Source organism: Leptodactylus fuscus, chromosome 10 (assembly GCF_031893055.1).
Source record: "Leptodactylus fuscus isolate aLepFus1 chromosome 10, aLepFus1.hap2, whole genome shotgun sequence".
NCBI lineage: Eukaryota > Metazoa > Chordata > Amphibia > Anura > Leptodactylidae > Leptodactylus > Leptodactylus fuscus.
Window position 1 is genome coordinate 5,133,480 of NC_134274.1, and position 20,302 is coordinate 5,153,781.

Sequence of the window (20,302 nt, forward strand, 5' to 3'; positions counted from 1 at the left end):
GCGGCTGTCTCACCTGCCTGCTCTGCTCTCCATTACAGGAAATACCTTTATTCCTGCTGGGACCTCGCTGCCACTGTCACATCCCATTGATCCGTCACTGTACAGGGGGGGCCAGGACGGTGCTGTGGACCCCCCCGGAAAATCTCTGCAGTGCACAGGTAAGACTAAAAAGTGCAATTTGCCTTGGTTTTGCTCAGTCGGTCCCTCCCAGGCTGTTTGTGGAGTAACCTTTACACTCTTCCCCCGTTCGGCGCTGGGTAGACCGCCGCTTTTATACCTGCACCACTTCCTGGGACATGCTGGGAGTTGTAGGGTACGGCCTCCCCATCTTCCCCGGTCTCTATTGCAAAGTAGTAGAACTTGGTTGTTTCCTAATTACAAGTTCATGGGCCCTGGGGGGCAGCGGAGGGGGCAGGGCAGGGGTAGGAGGGCAGAGGGGGTGATGACTTGAAAGTCCAATTAGACCAGATGACATTTGTAGCTGATCTATAACTAGGTGTAATGTTTAACTGGACTCTCGGAGTGGTCAGAGGACTAAGGAGGGGGTCAGATTCCACCCGCACACCAAAAACACTCCGCTCCTCTCGCTGATAATGGGATCTATCACTTAACCCTTTGACACCCTGCGGCGTGCACAGTACGGTGGATCTTAGTGACCGCTTATGGGGTGGGGGAGACTGCGCATGAAGTTATAATTCAGGCATGTCGGGGACGGGCAAAACTTTTTGGTATATTTGTTTTTTCCTTCTTGTTTGGTGTCTGCAGTCATAAGTTGAGTCAATTTCTGCAGCGACTTTTCATGCAATCACATGCAAGATGGCAGTGCAGACTGACACTGTGTGCCATGGGGGGGGCAGTTATGGTATTCGTATATGGCCTGGTCTGGAATATAGTTTAAGGGGTTATCCAGGTATATAAAATATATGGCTTGTGCTGTGGATAGGCCATAAATATCAGATTGGTGGGGGGGTCTGACTCCTGGCGCCCCCTTGTTGCTGCACATGTCATACTTGGGTCACATGCACATGTAATGCCATCTGCATGGAGCCCCCAATGTTCACCTGATTATACAATACAATGGTGCGGTTGTTGGCAGTCGTATACAGCACTACCATATGAGCGCGCTCCCTTTCTATCGGCAGTTTGGGATATGGTGGTTTACAGGGGTTGTCCAGGATATAGAGTTTTTTTTACCAGGAGGCTGGGGAAGGTGAAAAAAATAACCCATACTCTTCTGTTTCCGGTGTTCTGGGGTCTCCCAGCAAAATTCCTAGCCGCACGTGACTCGTATACGTCACCTGTGATGTCCATCGATGGCCTAAGGAAAGGACACGGGGCATTACAGGTAACGTATGTGAGTGACATCATAGGCATGGTGGGCATGTGTGGCAATGACTTCTACCAAAATAAGCACCTTGCGGGAAAATTGTACGTCCTGGACAACCCCTTTAACCCTTGCTTCACATCTGCGTTTGGGAGTCCACAAGGGGACCCCCCCCGAACGGTCTACTGAATGTATTTGCAAGCAGTGTGCCGTGAAAGTCTCCATAGACTATAACGGGGTCCGTGTGCTTGCTGTCAGATCTCCGCAGGGATCATGTGGATAGGAAAATGTTCATAATCTTCTTTCCTGTCCACATGACTCGTGCGGAGATCTTGCGGCAAGCACATGGACCCCATTATAGTCTATGTGCTGTCACTGCACAGCGCTTGCAAATGCGTTCAGTAGTCCATCGGAGGCCTAAGAGTACCACTAAATATAGCCACTAATAAGTGTACAGAGCAATGTAAACAATGGCGACCTTCAGAACCAAACACGGATCAGCGAGGGCGCCACTGATCTGATACTGATGTCCGGCCCAAAGGATTGGGTCACAGTAGGAACCTGCGAATGTCCTTTTAGATGTCACGGCCATGCACACGTCTGCGCTGCGCTATTGTATATTGTCTCCCCTCCGCCATCTTTCTGGCGCCATACTGCATATGGGCATAGGCCGCACTATTACAGGCATTGCCCCCTAGCAATCGATCACTCCCTTCATACCAGTGGAAAAGCGAAAGCTAGAATCTGATTGGTTGCTAAGGGCAACATCCATTGCTCTGCGCTGACTTTGCACACTAGGCCTAGCTTGGTCGTTTGAATCAACTTTATTTGTACAAGATCGAAGAACATTTAATTTCTGGGGTTTTCCCACCGTCTGGGCTGACCTCATGTCTCAGATATTTGGCTCTAGCGCTAGGGCCGAGGCTCGTAGGCCATTGTACACACATGATAATTACACAGAAGAACAGGCTGGAATATTACACGTGTGGCCTCACATGTGTAAACATGTTTCTTGTATGACTGCACGGCTTGTCATCCCAGCATGAGATAAAGAAGCATATTGCCCCGTGATAAATCTATCCTATATCTTCCCCCTCGGTACGTCCTGATTTTTTTTTTTTTTTGTCGCTGACTGGCGTGCTCGCTCTGGCCGCACCTCGACTCATTATAAACGAATTGAGCAATGCCTGTCGGGTCGTTTGGCAGCCGTCTGCCGGTCCTAGATGCTTTACATACATGTAAACATTCACGGCATACAGCAGCAGGGTGTGAGCGCTGTAGCCGGGAGGAGTTTGGCTAATTTTAACTCGCCGATACTCCCTAATACTGGAGCAATGGCTAAAATGGGGCGCTTCAAGGGTTAACAGAAAACTCTGGTTGTGTCGTGGCCTCGGAGATTTACAAGTGGCTGTAAATGGATTGTCACCTGTGTAGATTGTCAGTAAACACACGCGTCTGATTCAGCAACCTTTACAACTCCTAGCGTGTGCCGACGGCGCGGGGGGAAGATGGGGGTCTACTATCATGGCGTCTATCGTACACCACGCTCATACACATATCATTATGATAGACCCCATATGAAGGGTTCATCTATTTGGTGTTACTTGACCATTTTCTAGAGATCTTCTTGCTGTCAGTGAATAGAAATAATGGGATATATTAAGGTGTGCCGCCTGAGTTATGAGGCTCCGGCCTCTTAATAAATCGGGGGCACTATCGTCAGGAACTGGCATAGATGGGCTCTGTAACTGGCGCCACTTGTGTCTCCACCTACTTTCCCAAAAAGTGGTGAAATGGGTTCAGAATGCAGTATATGGTGCCCAAGACGCGCTACGATTACACTGATCTAGGCCCCATTATTTCAACCTTAGGCCCTATTCACATCTGCGTTCGGGGATCCACCGGATGGAAACCTATACACATTAAAAAGCAGTTACCTTCAGGAAAGCCGCGGACCCCATAGACTATAATGGGGTCCATGTCGTTTCCACATCAAATATGAGGTCCACATGTTTCGTGCTGAAACCACACAGACCCCATTATAGTCTATGGGGTCCACGGATTTCCTGAAGGTAACCACTTTATGTGTATAGGTTACCATTCGGGGTCTCCCTGAACGCAGATGTGAACCAGGCCTGAGGGATAAAAGTAGACGCTTAGACAGCTGAGGGTTTGTGACAGTGTATTCCAGTTGGCTGTGTACACGTTATATTATACCGCTATGATCCCTGTATGTGCTGCCAGGTGTACCCATAGCGCCCATTGACCCAGCGTATGCCAAAACAATCTTTTTGGCAAAATTTTGTCCCAGAATACGATGCTAATTCTTTTGCCCCCTTGTTAGCAGAGATGCTAAAGGTGTCTAAATCATGTGACAAAAACCGCAACGTGTACCGAATTCATTGTCAGCTTTCCCCACGTGCACATAATTGTCGGCACTGATATCCCTCCACTGTCAGAAAGGCGTCATCGCTGTGTGACCGTACAAGGAAGATTATATCATATTGCACGTCTGAGGACATGAAAGGTCCTCTCACACCAATGGGTTAATCCGGCCCCTCAGTCATCTGATGGACAGTCCCCCACTCCTAGACCACTCTACCCGCAGCCACAATGACATCTGTAGGTACTTGTGAAGTCCTCCCCGACCGCAGATGGTCACCTATTGTAAAAAGGACACTCCCTTCAAATAACCTTTTCCATTTTTCAGCATTTTTTTATTTTCGGTTTTCCCTTTTCGTAACATCTTCTGCGTTTCTCTTACAGATGGAGTAACAATGGAAAATATTTTAAGAGGCGATCGAGAACCGGAACAGGAGGTCATCTGCTCTGAGAAAAACGTGACGTCTATTTGCAGGGGAACAATAGAGTCAGACGGCGCAGGCCTCAGTGATGAGACGGCTATGGAGTCGGACTCGGATTTACTGGATAGCTTGCAGTCCTCTTCCTTGGAAATGCTGACTAATGAAACCGTAAACTCTGGGGCACAGGCCAGTCTATCTTCCTGCCATAAAGAACGGAGTCAAGGATCGCCTGACACGTCATCGCCCAGGGATAGTACACAAGGAATACGTGATGAGACCTTACCAGATGAACTGGAGACATCTCATGTTGAGGAGAGACCTATGGACAGTGAAACAAGACATGGTGAAGAAGAAAAGGATGTGCCATTTAAAGGGCTTGAGACCTCCAGTGATGACACCGATGAATGGGAGACCGCCAGTGAAGAGAGTGTGGATCATGACCATGAGCCTTTTGATCGAGATGAGGTCATAGAGGAGTCTTGTGATCAAGAAGATGTTGGGCACCTTAGTCCAAAAACCATTGATGGAGACGCTGGATCTCGTGCTCTGGAAACAGTCAGTGAGAATGCTGGTCTTCACAGTCAGGAGTCAAAGAATGCAGATCTTGAGATTCATGGTCAGGAAAAACACAATGAGGAGGCTGGAACGCATGGTCAGGGAACAGTCGGTGGGAACGTTGAGTCTCACGGTCAAGAAATAGTTAGTGATGCTGGGCTTCACAGTCATGAGGCACCAAGCGAGGAGGTTGGGATCCATGATCAGGTGCAACATAGTAAGGATGAGGTTTGTCATGGTCAGGAAACAGTCAGTGGAGAAACTGGGCTTCCTAGTCAAGAAACAATGAGCGAGGAAACCAGGCTTCATGGCCAGGAGGATGTTGGGTTTCACAGTGAAGACGTTGGGTCTTATGGTCATGAGATGTTGAGTAAAGACCCTATATTCCCTGACCGTGAGGATGGTGGGATTTATGGTCAGGAAACAGTCAGCAAGGATTCTGAGTCTTGTGATCATGAGGCGTTGAGTGAGGATGATAGTGAGGTCATTGGGCTTCCCAGTCACGAGACAGTGAGTGAGGACACTGGACCTTGTAGTCAGGAGATAAGTGAGCATGGTCATAATATAATTGTGGAGGCTGAACCTCATGGTCATGATGCAGTGATAATGGAAGCTGAGCCTCATCGTCATCACGCAGTCGGTGAAGATGTTTGGCCACATGCTCAGGACACAGTCAGTGAGGAGGCTGAACCTTGTAGTCCTGACATAGTCGGTGAGGGTGCTCTGCTTTATGATCAGGAGACAGCTAGTAAGGATGAACCTGATGGCCATGACACAGTCGGTGATGACGCTCATGATCACGAGCCACACGATGAAGATGATGAGCTTCATAGTGATGTTTCAAGCAATGATATTGCTCAGCCTTATGTTCAGGAAACAGTCAGCAAGGATGATGAGCCTCATGGTCTGGAAACGGTAAGTGAGGAGGCTGGGCCTCTTGGTAAAGAGACAGCTAGTGAGGAAGATGAGTCTCATGGTGATGATGCTCGGTCTTATGATCATGAGCCAGGCGAAGAAGATGTTGAGCTTGGTCATGATTCTGTCAATGTTGGGCCTAATGTCAGTGAGGACACTGGGCTTCATGGTCCTGAGATAGTCAGTGGAGAGGCTGGACCTCATTGCCAGGAATTGGCTAGTGAAGAGACTGGGCCTCATGGTCAAGAGGCTGTGTTTGAGGAGGCTGGACCTCATGGTCAGGAGGTGGTAGATGAAGTGGATGAGCTTCATGGCCTAAAGTCAGTCAATAAAGAGGCTGAGCCTCTTAGTCATGGAGGCCTAGGGATAGAGGATAGGGAGGACACACTTCATAGACAGGACACCTCTGATGATGATGGGCCTCATGGTCAGGAGACGGTCAATGAGAAGGCTAAACCTCCTGGTCAGAACCTGTTCAGTAAGGAAGCTGAGACTTTTGACCATGAACTAGTCGGTGATCTGGCACAAAGTATTACTGAAGAGGCAATCGCTGAGATCGTTAGAACTTTAGGTAATGAGACACAAGAGGACATAAATAGGCCTCATGGTGACTACACAGAGATACAGGACAATGAGACCGTCAGTGGGATGGAGAAGTTTGATGCAGACGATGAGACAAGTCTTCACAAAGACAATATCATTGATGCTCCTGACCAGGCCTTGATTGACACGATGAGAACTGCGAATAACGAAATCACCAGCGATAAATACGAGACCTCAGATCCAGAGGAAAATAAAATGACCGATCTTGTGGAAATAATAGAGACTGTCAAACGCGAGACCATCAGTGATTCTACATATGATGCAGGTGCCGGTATAGGGACCTTCGATGAGGGAACATTGTATGGTGACCCCTTTGAGATGGTCATTCAAGGGACAGATCCTGCTGAGACTCAGAATATAGACATGGAAACTGTTAATGAGGAGGCCTTGCCTGTCTGTGAAGAGACTTTTCATGAGGAGACACAAGATGTCCATTTGGAAGGAGTCGATGAAGAAAACTTGGACAAAGGGACTGACAGCCATGAGATGCAGGACATCTATAAAGAGACTGTCGGGCGATGTAGTTTACTGGAAACACCCGTCACTGTAGGATCTGAAATTGAAGACACCATCATGGTGGAGATATCTGAAAGGATAAAGGAAGTTCTGAGTGGGGAAAGAACCATCAGTGAAGAACGGGCTCGGGATAGACATAAACTCACCAAGGCTTCAAGGGTCCTTGATGAAAGTCCCACCAATGAAGAAGACGGTGACGCCGAGCAGGGACTGGATTTGACAAATACATTCCGTAAACTTATGTTGACTGAAAACATTAAGATCACCTATGTAGAATGTGAGGGACTTGAAGAGAAGCTAGATAGTATTAACCCTCTCATAGACACTGGTGAAGGACCTTCTCAAGATCTTCCAAATACGATGCACCAAGGATCAGCACTTGAGTTGCAGTACAGTACACCGGTTACTACTTATGAGAAATCGTATATGGACTGCACGATGGATACAGACACCCAACTGGGTTCTAGTCTTCCACCAATGTTGGTAGAAAAGAGGCAGGAGGACCTTACAAAGACTACTCAGCATGACTATATAAGACTTATACATACTGAAAATGAACTAGGTCTTGGCTACAGTGACAAACCCCAGTTCAAAGAAGTGACTTCTGATGGTCAAGGAATGATCAAACCATGTTTACAGCCGTCAGTATTAGACATAAAGCAAAGAACTCCCTCAAAAGACGACCCAAGCACAGGCCTTCAGAATCCGAGCCTGGGTGATCCAGAACCATGTCGGGAAGACATGACAACTCTGGATGTGTTGCACTTTCACAAAAGTCCAGAATTCTCACAGTTGGATCGAAGCCCTGAAGAAGTTCTGTGGGATGAGCCGGACCACTATAAACTAGAAATTTTTCCCATTAGATTGAAAGACATTGAGATTTTATCTAAGGCTAGGGCAGAATCTGGTTCAGCAAGTAAAACTCACGACTTATTAGTGAAGAGTATAGACTCAGAATATTTTACGAGAGAAGAAGCTACGCAAGAGTCAGTCCACCAAGAAAGTCATCTTCATCCTGTAGTTGTCCCTGACCAAGACTTAGTGACCCCTGGTTTAGAAACTGCAGAAACTTCAGCTCCAGACTTGGCAAACATCACATGTGTAAGAAGGCAGCGAAGTAATACGGATCCTTGCTTAGTTCCAGACCAAGAAGAAAATCTACAAGCCAGCTCCAATGTCGAAGGTTCTTTGAAGGGTAGACGACGAAGTTTAACTCCTCCTTGTGACAAGTTTACCTCTAGTCCACCGAGAACTCTGGAGCAAACCATACCAACTGTCTTGAACCCGATGCCAGATGAAAACAGAACTTCACAAAGTGCAAAAGATACAACAAAAGCAAAAGAATATACTTTTCGCCCTACACAAATATTTAACCCCATGATTCTGCTAGGCCACACGACAGAAGAATCTGGGTTCTACCAGGAAATGGAGGTTAAACCAAGCAATGTGGAGACTACAAGTCAACCATCACCACAAGATAATCTAGTCCTTCAGCAAAACCAAAACCCTGAAAGGATTGTTGTAGATCCCAGACGTTCTCCTAAACCTGCTGAGGGGACCTCAAATACCAAACCAGGGTCTGTTCCTTCAGTTGCCCCTGTTTGGCTTCCTCCACATCCCACTCGTTACATAGGTGGGGTAGATCGATCTGTGAAAACACCAGAGAATCCCCTGGTGAGACGTGCCACCATAAGGCACAAAAGGAGCAACGTTGGCACTAGACCAGCTGCTAAGAGGTTCAGTAACGCAAGTCTACCTGCCATACCTCAGGGAGACTATCCAACGGGGCCGGCAACTAGTAACTTGCCGAGGATTCAATCCGTAAATGTCAGCAATATCCAGATCGCCTCCAGAACTAAACCCTCAACACATCAGCAAAAGATTCCAGAAGAGACTGGTCAAGCAAGAAGTTCATCTACCATGGGACAACTGAGAGGTAGGTGGTGGGGATATATTCTCATGGGGTGTGTACTTTGTATCGTGTGTACTGTGAGGTATGATTAATTTTTGGGGGTCTTTTTGTAATATTGTTGGACCATCAACGCATAGTACCGCTACTTCATTCCCACCATTGTTCTGGGCGTGTGCTCTCTGGTGGTAGATGTACAAGGACTATATTGTAACCAGACATTGCAGAGCAGTGGAAGTTTTGCACGGTACTTATGATCTGGTGTTATCTAAGGTACCATATTTGTTCTGTATGAACGATTACCATGGACAAGTGGATGTATGGGCTCCTAGGACGTTCTCTCTTGGTTTGGATCCAGTAGTTGGTGCTGAATCAGCTTTGGGTGTGGATAGGTGCGCTGCGGTCACAGCTAACACATCCCTCTTTTTTTTTGTTGGAGTGTGGTCTACGTTACAATAAGTAATTATGCCTCTAAGTGTAGCCCTAACCTGCTTGGTTGCTCATGTGGCCACCCAGGGTGGTGTCTAATATTAACATTCCCAGGAGATCACATGGACAAGGGGTGATGCTTAATATTAACAGTCTCAGTAGAGGGTGTGGACACAGGGATCGGTGCCTAATTCTAAGTTGCAGGAGGTTATTTGGAGATAGGGGGTGGTGGCTAAAGTTCCTAGGAGCCCAGTTATTCTAAGAAGCACCCATGGACTGTGCCAATAGGGTGTAGACCGTGGATATCGGGAGATGACTTGCCAACTATAAATATGGCCAGTCGTGTATGTAAAATAAAATTTATGTTTCTGAAAGTAGCCATAACCAAACTTCACCAAAAATTACTCTAAAGGGGTTTTTGAAAAATTCTTTGGAAATGCAGCCCCCAAGCTCTTGGTCTGGTTGCCCTGGGTCTGACGCCAGAAGCTCTGGCAAAGTTCTGACTTCATCAGGCTATCAAGGCCTTTCCCTACAGTGGCCACTACAGGAGGACTCCAGTACTACAAGACAGTCATTCAGATGAATGGTCATAAGACAAGGATGGCTCTAGTTCAAGAGAATTGGAGCAAATATTTTGGTTCTGGCTCATGGAGTGGCATTTTGATGGTGGGATCCTCTATCCTGTATGGACAGGGTTGTCTTCATGAGATGGTCCCACCATGTGGACATTGCATAATTCAATTGAACCAAACTAGGTCATCCTGGTACAGTTCTCTCCAAGACATTGACTTGGTATGGTCGCCATCACAATGGCTGCAGATCACAGAGCCGAGGGGGCAAATTTCGCTTTCACAACCCTGTTCTGAAGGTTGTTTGACAAGGACACCAGTGAGATCATCTTATTTATACCCCAACCAAGGTTTCCTAAGACATGAAACATTCCCAGGCCGGTCTCCTTACGACGGGAGGTGCTGGCTGCTAAGATATTGTCTCTGTAGGTCACTACACCTTAAATACAAGTTAATCCACTTTGAAAGTCATCCTGTCACATTCTCAGAAATGCTTATGTCAGAGTCCTGGGTAGGTCCGTCCCGAGCTTCAAAGACGAGAAATGCGCAGGTTGCCTAAATTAAGCATTATGACACTGACCTTAGAGTGATGGCTTATGGCCTCGGTGAGGACCCATAGCTCATTTATCTGCAGCACGGTGCAAATTTACAATGATTAATGGCCAGTTTGGCCCCTTGAAATAAACATCAATTGGCTGTAATCTGCTGGAGAAAGCCATAGGAAATATGAACATGTGATCTTTGAAATAAATAATGTAATGCCTGGACGTGTTGAGTCCTCCAGAGAGGGAGACTTTCTATTGGTGGTTGGTTTGCAGCGTGCAATTTCTGCAATGTGTAGATGGGATTTTATAATATCTTGTTCCCTTTTTTTTCTGGAGTCTGAGTGTATTCATGTTTGTCGGTTTTGTTACTTTGTGTTTGTTTTGTTTTTTTGCTACAGTTTTGCAAAATTTAACCAAAATATTTTGAAGATTCTATTTTTGTTACTGTCATTTAGCAAAAAATAAACTCTGCCCCATGCGAATACAGCTTTAAGAATGAAAATGAATGCAGAGTGTTGGCGGGCTTCTTACCACCAAACGCCTTAGGGTGCATTCTTATATGCCAAAGGGCACCAATACTACATGTTTTGTCTACAGGTTCACCTGCAGCACTAAGATACAAAACACAAACCCTCTATAGGGGTCATCCTGGTGCGCCTGGCTCTGTCAGAGGTGCTGCTGCTCCCCCTAGTGCTGTAAACAGAATACTGACTGTAATCCCATATATTTTTGTAGTCGGGCACCTTATAGGTAACACAAACTTTAGGCTGCTGCATTTAATATGGGATTTTGCAGATTTTTAGCCATAACTCTATACAGACAGATGTCTTTGTGTCTTTGCAGAGGAAGGACATCCTGCATTGAAAGAGAATAGTCCGGAATCGGTGCTACGAAGGTAAGGCCACTAGCTGGGCAAGTAATATATTTCCCCCATTCTATGATAAAATGAAGGGATACATGTTATTGATCATCCGAGCTGCTTGTACTTGGGCTATGTATATGGGTATATTCTATGTATGTTCTTAACCCAGTGTCTTTTTTTGTTTTGATTCCAAGAGGGACCCGCAGCAGGAACAATCCTCCTTCCTCCGAGCCAACACAAAATATTCACCGACGTTACTCCACATTCATAAACTCCTGTAAGTTTTACCCTTTAGAAAGAATGTCCTTAACTCCGTAGGACTTGGGGCATCCATTATTTTTTTATTGTGTAATACCCCTTTCCACCTGTGGTGGTGCTGCGGGATGATTGCAATTTTTCTATCAGATTCCACCAATGTTTCTAAAGTGCAGTTCCCCTTTTGTTACTGTTGCATTGGCTATGACTAAAGTCTTCTCGCCTTGACCCCACAGCCAACCTTCTGTATCAGGAGTACAGTGATGTGGCCTTAAACCAGGAAATCCAAAGACAGAAACCGGGAGACTCCCCAGCAGAGGAAAGCCAACCCAGCTCTCCGAGAGTGCGGAGAAGGATCCTATCATCCCAGGACTCGTACCTGCAGCGTCTCTCCATCTCCTCCGCTGACTCCCTATGGCAGGACATTCCAAAAATCCGAGACAGTGTGACCTTTCTGTCAATGACCCGAGACGAGCAGAAGCTGCAGGAGGTGAGAGAACAGTCTGGAATAACCGGACATGTAAGGGGCAGGGCGGCAAGCGAAAATTACACACAGGTGATGGTGACAACTAAAGGGGACCTCTCATGATCTCCACCAACTACAACTCTTTGCATCTGTCAATAAGCGCTGCTCCGCTCATTCCGGCACAGTTGGAATGTTTTACTCTAGCCCCATTATTCTTGAGCAATCCATGCTGTCACTTTCAGCACCCAATGTACTCATTAGACTCTATATTGGCAAGTGGGTGGTCCTAGACTATCTGGACAGGCCAATGTCCGCCCACCTGACAGTAGAACCCCTAATGGGCATATTGGATGCTAAAACTCACAGCCCCGATTGTTCAGCGTGTGCCCCCTCCAATAATTTCAATGGAACTGTCAAGATAGCTGTGTTCTATGCTTTGGTTATCTCCAAAAAAAACTGGGGTCCCAAGCACCCTGATTCTTGTGATCAGTGGGGGATCGGCCACTGGATAGGTAGTAACTTCTTGTGAGTGGAATACCCCTTTAAACGCTCTGCTGAGAGTTTGATACAATGTATCAGTCCAGGTAATCCTACAATACTACAGTCAGCTCTGTGAGGACTAGGACAGACCTGCAGCCATTCACTGACAGCAAGCAGAGATCCTGAAAGGGATCCCTTTTAATGGTTCCTGAATTTCCCCCTTCTCCAGGCTAAGTTTGAGCTCATCATGTCGGAGGCGCTCTACCTGCGCAGTCTGAATATTGCAGTGGATCATTTCCTGCGAAGTACAGAATTACAGGAGGTGCTGAGTGCGCAGGATCGACAATGGCTCTTCTCTCGTCTGTCTGAAGTCCGGGATGCCAGCTCTGAGTGAGTGTCGCCTCCTTCCAGTATCTGTAGCTATTTGCTTCCACCCTTTAAGACATTCACTGTGTGTTTTGAGCTTCATGGCTCATGAATAAAAACCTAGACCAGTGAAGACTGACAGAAACAAAGCAGAAGGAACAAGAGCTGTGACTCTGGATAACAAGTGCCCTTGACCCATTGATTGATGTGTTTTTCTCTTTGACCAGTTTTCTCTTTGACCTGGAAGAAGAATTTGAGAGCAACATGTACCACTTCCAAGTGTGTGATGTGGTGATCAGCCATGAGCCCAACTTCCGCAGGGTCTACTTGCCGTATGTTACCAACCAGAGCTACCAGGACAGGACCTTCCAGAGACTAATGTAAGTAGTCCTGTCCGCACAACCTACATCTCTCCCGGTGTATACAGTAGAGAGGGAGGGGTGAATGGCAATACTGTCCACCATCTTAATACCCCCCCACCCAAAGAGAGATGGAAGTGGACAATGTGAAAATTCACAACTCATGATTTTACATTTGGAACTTTAGGGAATTTGGTGCTGGAACTTCACTTTTATCCCAGCCAGGATCAGTGCTGCCCTCTGTGGGTCAAGGCCAAGAGTTGCATCCAGAAGATTTCTTGTATATAAAGCTTAATCTTTGTACAGTAAAAACTTCTACAGTGTCCAAGAGAATTTGTGTTTTGTGAATGGAAAGATAGTTTATATCCACTGGCTGATACTCTGTGTATAACTAATACTTCTCAAGCTTAAGGTTTGTCAGAATTACCTCTAGGATTGTCTAGACTGAATACAATAGCAGCAAACCCTCAGTTACAATGTAAGGAAGAATATTCCCATTCACTAAAAGCAAGCAGAAATCTTGAAAATGAGGAAATGAAACCTAAATATATTAGAAAGTTGTAAGTTTCAAGTTGTAAATTCTCCCTTTAGCTCGCTGTAAAGGAAGGTGTTAATTGAAACGTACATATGTGTGTATTAAATCTTAGTATGCCTCTGTCCCTTGCATGACCTGCCAAGTCCTGGCCCCTCTTTCATATAAGGATTAGATATACATAGCTGTATTTAACAGTCCTTACACATTGGGGGCTCGTCCGGGATACTGTCCTTTTACATTGGGGGCTCGTCCGGGATACTGTCCCTTTATACCTGCCAAGTGGATTATTCCTTGTATGTTGCATTCTATTTTGATCAATTTGGCCATCAGGAATAGTAGTCACCTCTCCTACCAATCCCTGTCATACATGCGGTCACTTTTCCTGTTACATTGTCGTTTCTCCTTTGTACCTTGTTCACTGACTTGTGTTTGCCTCCTTGGCAGGAATGATAACCCACGTTTTCAGCAGGTCGTGGCCAAGCTAGAGAGTGACCCCGTGTGCCAAAGACTGACCCTCAAATCCTTCCTCATCTTGCCCTTCCAAAGAATCACTCGTCTGCGGCTGCTCCTACAAGTAAGGACTCTTTGTTAAGACGTTATACCGAGTGACAAGGGTTGTTCTTGCGGTCATCCACTTCTGAATCCCCCAGGAACACCCAAAAAAACTACTAGAAACCCTCTGGGGGTTACATTTGTATAAGTTATGTCACAAGTTGCATGCAACTTTTACTCTCCCAGGAAAACCGTTGTCTCTTGACCCAAATTTACTACAACCAACCCTATACCATCTTATACCACATGGGTCTCCCTTCATTGCTACAGGTGACCCTGCGATTGACCCCCCACACACAAACAAGAAGTTAAAGGGAGTCTATCAGCACAAAATTGTACTGTGATTATATTGTATCTCAATTTTGTGCTGACAGACTCCCTTTAAAAGAGTGCCAGAGCTAAAGCGGGCAGCCAACAACTTTACAACGTACAATAACTTGCATTCGGTATTGGAGTAAAGAAACATGGAACGTTTCGAATCACAAAACACAAGATATATTACAATGTAATCTTTTGCTTATCCACAGAATATTCTGAAGCGTTCTGCCCCAGGATCGACCGAGGAGCTGCAAGCCACGGCAGCCCACAATGCACTGGAGAAAGTAAGAGATGCCACTGTGTCCTCCATCTTTGCTTATCATGTCCTGTTTTATTTCTGCTGATACATTGCTCCAAATCCCCTACCTAGCCATAGAGTTAAAGGGGTTGTCTAAATTTAGAAAAAGCATAGCAGAAAATCTGTAGGGATTTTCTTTCTACATCTCAGCTATTATTACAATAGAAGATAACACCTCTATAGATAACACCACTGACCCATTATTACATCCATGACTGACAATAATAGGTAGTGAGGGAGTGATACACAAAGTGCAATAAAAAGTTGCAGATTTTTTTGTTTGTTTGTTTTTTACTCAAAAGGACTGGAAGTGTCTTAACTTCGTGTTTCTTCTGAATCTCTTATTTTGCAGCTGATAAGAGACTGTAATGGGAGCGTGCAGAGGATGAAGGACACAGAGGAGCTGATTCTGCTCAACCAGAAGATTCAGTTTGAGTGTAAGGTGAGTGTTTTGTCCTCAGGGGCGGATAGGATAAGTAATGTATGTGCACAGTGATTGTACCAGCAGAATAGTGAGCGAAGCTCTGGAGTATAATACAGGATAAGTAATGTAATGCATGTACACAGTGACTGTACCAGCAGAATAGTGAGCGCAGCTCTGGAGTATAATACAGGATAAGTAATGTAATGTATGTACACAGTGACTGTACCAGCAAAATAGTGAGCGCAGCTCTGGGGTATAATACAGGATAAGTAATGTAATGTATGTACACAGTGACTGTACCAGCAGAATAGTGAGCGCAGCTCTGGAGTATAATACAGGATAAGTAATGTAATGTATGTACACAGTGACTGCACCAGCAGAATAGTGAGCGCAGCTCTGGGGTATAATACAGGATAAGTAATGTAATGTATGTACGCAGTGACTGTACCAGCAGAATAGTGAGCGCAGCTCTGGAGTATAATACAGGATAAGTAATGTAATGTATGTACACAGTGACTGTCCCAGCAGAATAGTGAGCGCAGCTCTGGGGTATAATACAGGATAAGTAATGTAATGTATGTACACAGTGACTGCACCAGCAGAATAGTGAGCGCAGCTCTGGAGTATAATACAGGATAAGTAATGTAATGTATGTACACAGTGACTGTACCAGCAGAATAGTGAGCGCAGCTCTGGAGTATAATACAGGATAAGTAATGTAATGTATATACACAGTGACTGCAGCAGCAGAATAGTGAGCGCAGCTCTGGAGTATAATACAGGATATGTAATGTATGTACACAGTGATTGTACCAGCAGAATAGTGAGCGCAGCTCTGGGGTATAATACAGGATAAGTAATGTAATGTATGTACACAGTGACTGTACCAGCAGAATAGTGAGCGCAGCTCTGGAGTATAATACAGGATAAGTAATGTAATGTATGTACACAGTGATTGTACCAGCAGAATAGTGAGCGCAGCTCTGGGGTATAATACAGGATAAGTAATGTAATGTATGTACACAGTGACTGCACCAGCAGAATAGTGAGCGCAGCTCTGGAGTATAACATAGTCTTGCCAGTCTGGTTGTTCAGGGGTTCACTATAAATGCTGAGTCTCCGTTCTTCTGTTTTTTCAGATCTTTCCCCTTATCTCCCAGTCTCGGCGCCTTGTTAAACATGGGGAGGTGACGTCACTGGAATTCAATTCCATGAGCTTCAAATGGAAGGTGACCACTCGGCCGGTCTACCTGCATCTCTTCAATGACTGTCTGCTGATGTCTCGTGTCAGAGAGTGAGTCTGAGCTTGAGTTTGCTGCTCCTTGCTCTATACCATAGACAGGACCCGAGCATCCTGGTACATGAATGGTTCCAGACTACCAGAATTTCTGAATGGAGTCAGAATATCAGGAATTTGACTATGTATTTACTCAGAACAGTCGCTGACGTGTTTCTTATCTTATCTTAGGGGAGGACGTTTCGTCGTATTTGATCACGCATCAGACTTCCGCGTGGAGCGATGTGAAATTAAGCTTCACACCAACTCCAAGAACGTTTTCCGCGTCTTCCTTCGAGATTCTGCTGCTATGGGCCGAGAGTCATCTCAGGAGGTTAGAGAGGCGGAGTACATCTTCAGGACAGAGACACAGTGAGTCCTCCCTACCCTATTGTCTACCATTACAGCTGGTCATAGATGGAACTCTAAAGTCTTATTGTGTTGTGTTTATATTATTGCTGAATTTGTTACATCTTATAAAATATTTTGCATGTAAATCTTGACATTGTGTAACATTACCTGCAGCAGTGACCCCTTCCCCTCACACCTTCTCCAATCTCTGTCGCCTGCTGTCACAACTTACCTTACTAATATATTTAACCTCTCTCTCTCTCTCTTCTGGAATCTTCTCATCCTCCTTCAAGCATGCTGTTATAACCCCGCTATTGAAGAAACCCTCCCTGGACCCATCCTGTGCTGCTAACTATCGACCCGTCTCTAACCTCCCCTTCATCTCTAAACTCTTGGAACGCCTGGTCTATTCTCGTTTAATCCGCTATCTCTCTGCTAACTCTCTGCTTGACCCCTTACAATCTGGTTTCCGCGCTCTGCACTCTACTGAAACAGCTCTCACAAAAGTCTCTAATGATCTACTAAAGGCTAAATCCAATGGTGACTTCTCTCTTCTTATTCTTCTGGACCTCTCTGCAGCTTTTGACACTGTTGACCATCATCTCCTCCTCACTATGCTCCGCTCAGTCGGCCTCAATGACACTGCGCTCTCCTGGTTCTCCTCTTATCTCTCAGACCGCACTTTCAGTGTATCATTTGCGGGCTCTGTTTCTTCCCCTCTTTCCCTTGCTGTTGGGGTTCCTCAGGGCTCGTTCCTAGGCCCCTCCTCTTTTCTCTCTACACCGCCCCCATTGGACAAACCATCGCCAAATTTGGCTTCAGGTATCATCTTTATGCTGATGACACAAATTATACATATCATCCCGTGACATCACCCCTGCACTCATACAGAACACCAGTGACTGTCTCTCTGCTGTCTCTAATATCATGTCCTCGCTCTATCTGAAACTAAATCTCTCTAAGACTGAACTACTTCTGTTTCCACCATCTAATAGATCTGTCCCTGATATATCCATTGCAGTCTCAGGCCTTACTACAACTCCTAGGCAACAGGCCCGCTACCTCAGGGTTATGTTTGATGCAGACCTTTCCTTCACCCCTCATATTGAATCACTCGCACGTTCATGTCACCTCCACCTCAAAAACATCTCCAGAATACGCCCTTTCCTCACCAGAGATACACTAAAGACACTTATTGTCTCTCTGATTCATTCTCGCCTTGACTACTGTAACTCCTTACTAATCCGTCTTCTCCTCACTAAACTCTCCCCTCTACAATCTATTCTGAATGCAGCGGCCAGGCTCATCTATCAGGCTAGACGCTACAGCGATGCCTCTGGTCTGTGCCGGTCACTACAGCGAGGCCTCCGGTCTGTGCCAGTCGCTACACTGGCTGCCTATTCATTATAGAATAAAATATAAAGTTCTCCCCCTCCCCCACAAGGCTCTCCATAATGCCGCACCTCCCTACATTTCCTCCCTCATCTCTGTCTACTGCCCAACCCGTGCTCTCCGCTCACTCAATGACCTAACACTTACATCCTCTATTATCAGAACCTCCCCCGCTCGTATACAAGACTTCTCCCGAGCTGCACCACTTCTCTGGAATGCTCTACCCCGGACAATCAGATTAACTCCCAATTTCTACAGTTTCAAATGCAAACTAAAGACGCATCTTATCAGACAAGCCGATCACAATTTCTAACGTAAACCCTTAACTCTCCTCTGTCCCCGCTCCCACATTACCCCACATGATATGATGTCATCTCAGGATAACTTTATAGGTCCAAGCTCCATCCACATATTATAGGACACGACTGGTGACGGCTCATAAAGTTTTATGTATGTATAATGACAGTCGCCTCTATTACAAAAGTGTCCTCTGTATAAGCAATGCCACCCCTGCTACCTCTTGTGTCACCCCCTCTACCTCATAGATTGTAAGCTCTTGCGAGCAGGGCCCTCAGTCCCATTGTGTGAAACGACTTTCTTTGTAATGTATCTGTCTGTATTTGACCGTACAAATTGTACAGCGCTGCGGAATATGTTGGCGCTATAGAAATAAAATGTATCATTATTATTATTTCCAGGAGTCAGAAGCTGAGATGGATTTGTGCACTTTCTCCACCGAAAGAGGAAATTGACTTCTGGAGGGATCAGGGTGAGATAATTGATAACATATACGAATATAATACTGCTATGTACTAGAATAGAACTGCTATAGTGCGTGATTCAGTACAGTAATTCCTCCTACGTCTTACAATCTTCTTTCATGTCTTAGGTCTCTCTCAGGTTCAGTGTTTAAAGTCTTACAAAGCGAGAGAAAATGATGAACTGTCTCTGGAGAAAGCGGATATTCTAATGCTGACGCAGAACAGCGATGATGGTAACTGCTGCACAGGAATCCTCTACATATTGTAGTTACACTTATCTGTTTCTGGGAAAGCTGAGTTGTAATAAGTTTGTCAACTATGAGAGCTCACACAGTGTGAAGGGTCTATTGCCACAGGGATTAGGGGCAGGTCGGAGGGGCTAGTGCCCGGGGGTGGAGTGAGTATAACGTTCCCAGTCTGTTCTTCGGGGGCGGTCCCTATGCTAATCCACCTCTTTGCTCCTTTCAGGATGGCTGCGTGGTATTCGCCTCTCGGATCAGCAGTCAGGTTGGTTCCCACAGAGTCACGTGCAATCCATCAGCCGGAACGCTTGTCTTCGTAACCTTGCAGAAGAACAAAGACTACAGACTGCTCGAGCCAAGCTGCAACCCAGCGGGGCCAAGGGACAGTGACCAAGTGCTAGATGGCCACCCGCTGCCTAATCGACCCTCTCTCTGTCCTGCTGTTTGGCACACCCACACCCCCTATACCAATGAATTCTGCCACATCTCATCCATCTATGGGGGATTCGGGCACAGGTCTGCGTCTAGCTCTTACCGCCATCTTGCCTAAGAGGGAATCCTAGAAAGGGTCAGTCCGGACTGAACCCCGATACATTGTAAATGTACTACCGATGTAAACGCTGGCGAATTCTCAAACCTGCAAATAGATGTATTTATATTTTTAATTATCAAACTTTCCGGACGACTTCTTACGTATTTAAAACAAATCGAAGCAAAGTCTGAGCACTTTCCTGGGTTATCGACCTCTGTAAATAATTTTACGTTGAATTTTATAAGAATGTGCAGATGTCTGTTTTGTTTTTCTTTGGTGTAATGTGATAACGGCCTCTGGAGGAAGAGGGGCAGGAGACATAATAAACTGGTTTACAAACCCTTGACGTGTTGTGGTTATTTGTGTGTGTCATGTAGGGGAATGGCCAGCAGGTGGCAGTATTTACTGAATTATTATTTTATTATATTTTTTAATTTTATTTTATAATCTATATATTCATATCCATCTCCAAACCAAATCCTCTAAATATATTCAGACCCCAAATATATATATCATGCTATAGACCTCCAATATTATCAGATGCCAGACCACATGCCCTAAATATAGGGGAACTATATTCCGCCTCTTATAGTAAAGGGGTTATCCCATACCCCAAATTAATTTGAGATAGGTGCATGTCTGACCCCTGTCCCCCCTCCACAGT

General features: G+C 45.6%; 1 protein-coding gene across 1 annotated transcript; it reads left to right on the forward strand.

Annotated features, from left to right (window-relative positions):
• On the forward strand, nt 1-19,951 carry LOC142219045 (uncharacterized). Its single transcript, XM_075287995.1, has 15 exons — nt 1-158; nt 4,091-8,653; nt 11,013-11,064; nt 11,226-11,308; nt 11,523-11,776; nt 12,462-12,622; nt 12,826-12,978; nt 13,937-14,066; nt 14,572-14,646; nt 15,013-15,102; nt 16,224-16,378; nt 16,553-16,732; nt 18,802-18,872; nt 18,993-19,097; nt 19,333-19,951. Exons 2-15 carry the CDS (start codon nt 4,102-4,104, stop codon nt 19,494-19,496), a joined length of 6,225 nt encoding a protein of 2,074 aa, XP_075144096.1. The 5' UTR covers nt 1-158; nt 4,091-4,101; the 3' UTR covers nt 19,497-19,951.
• The last annotated feature ends 351 nt before the right edge of the window (nt 19,952-20,302 follow it).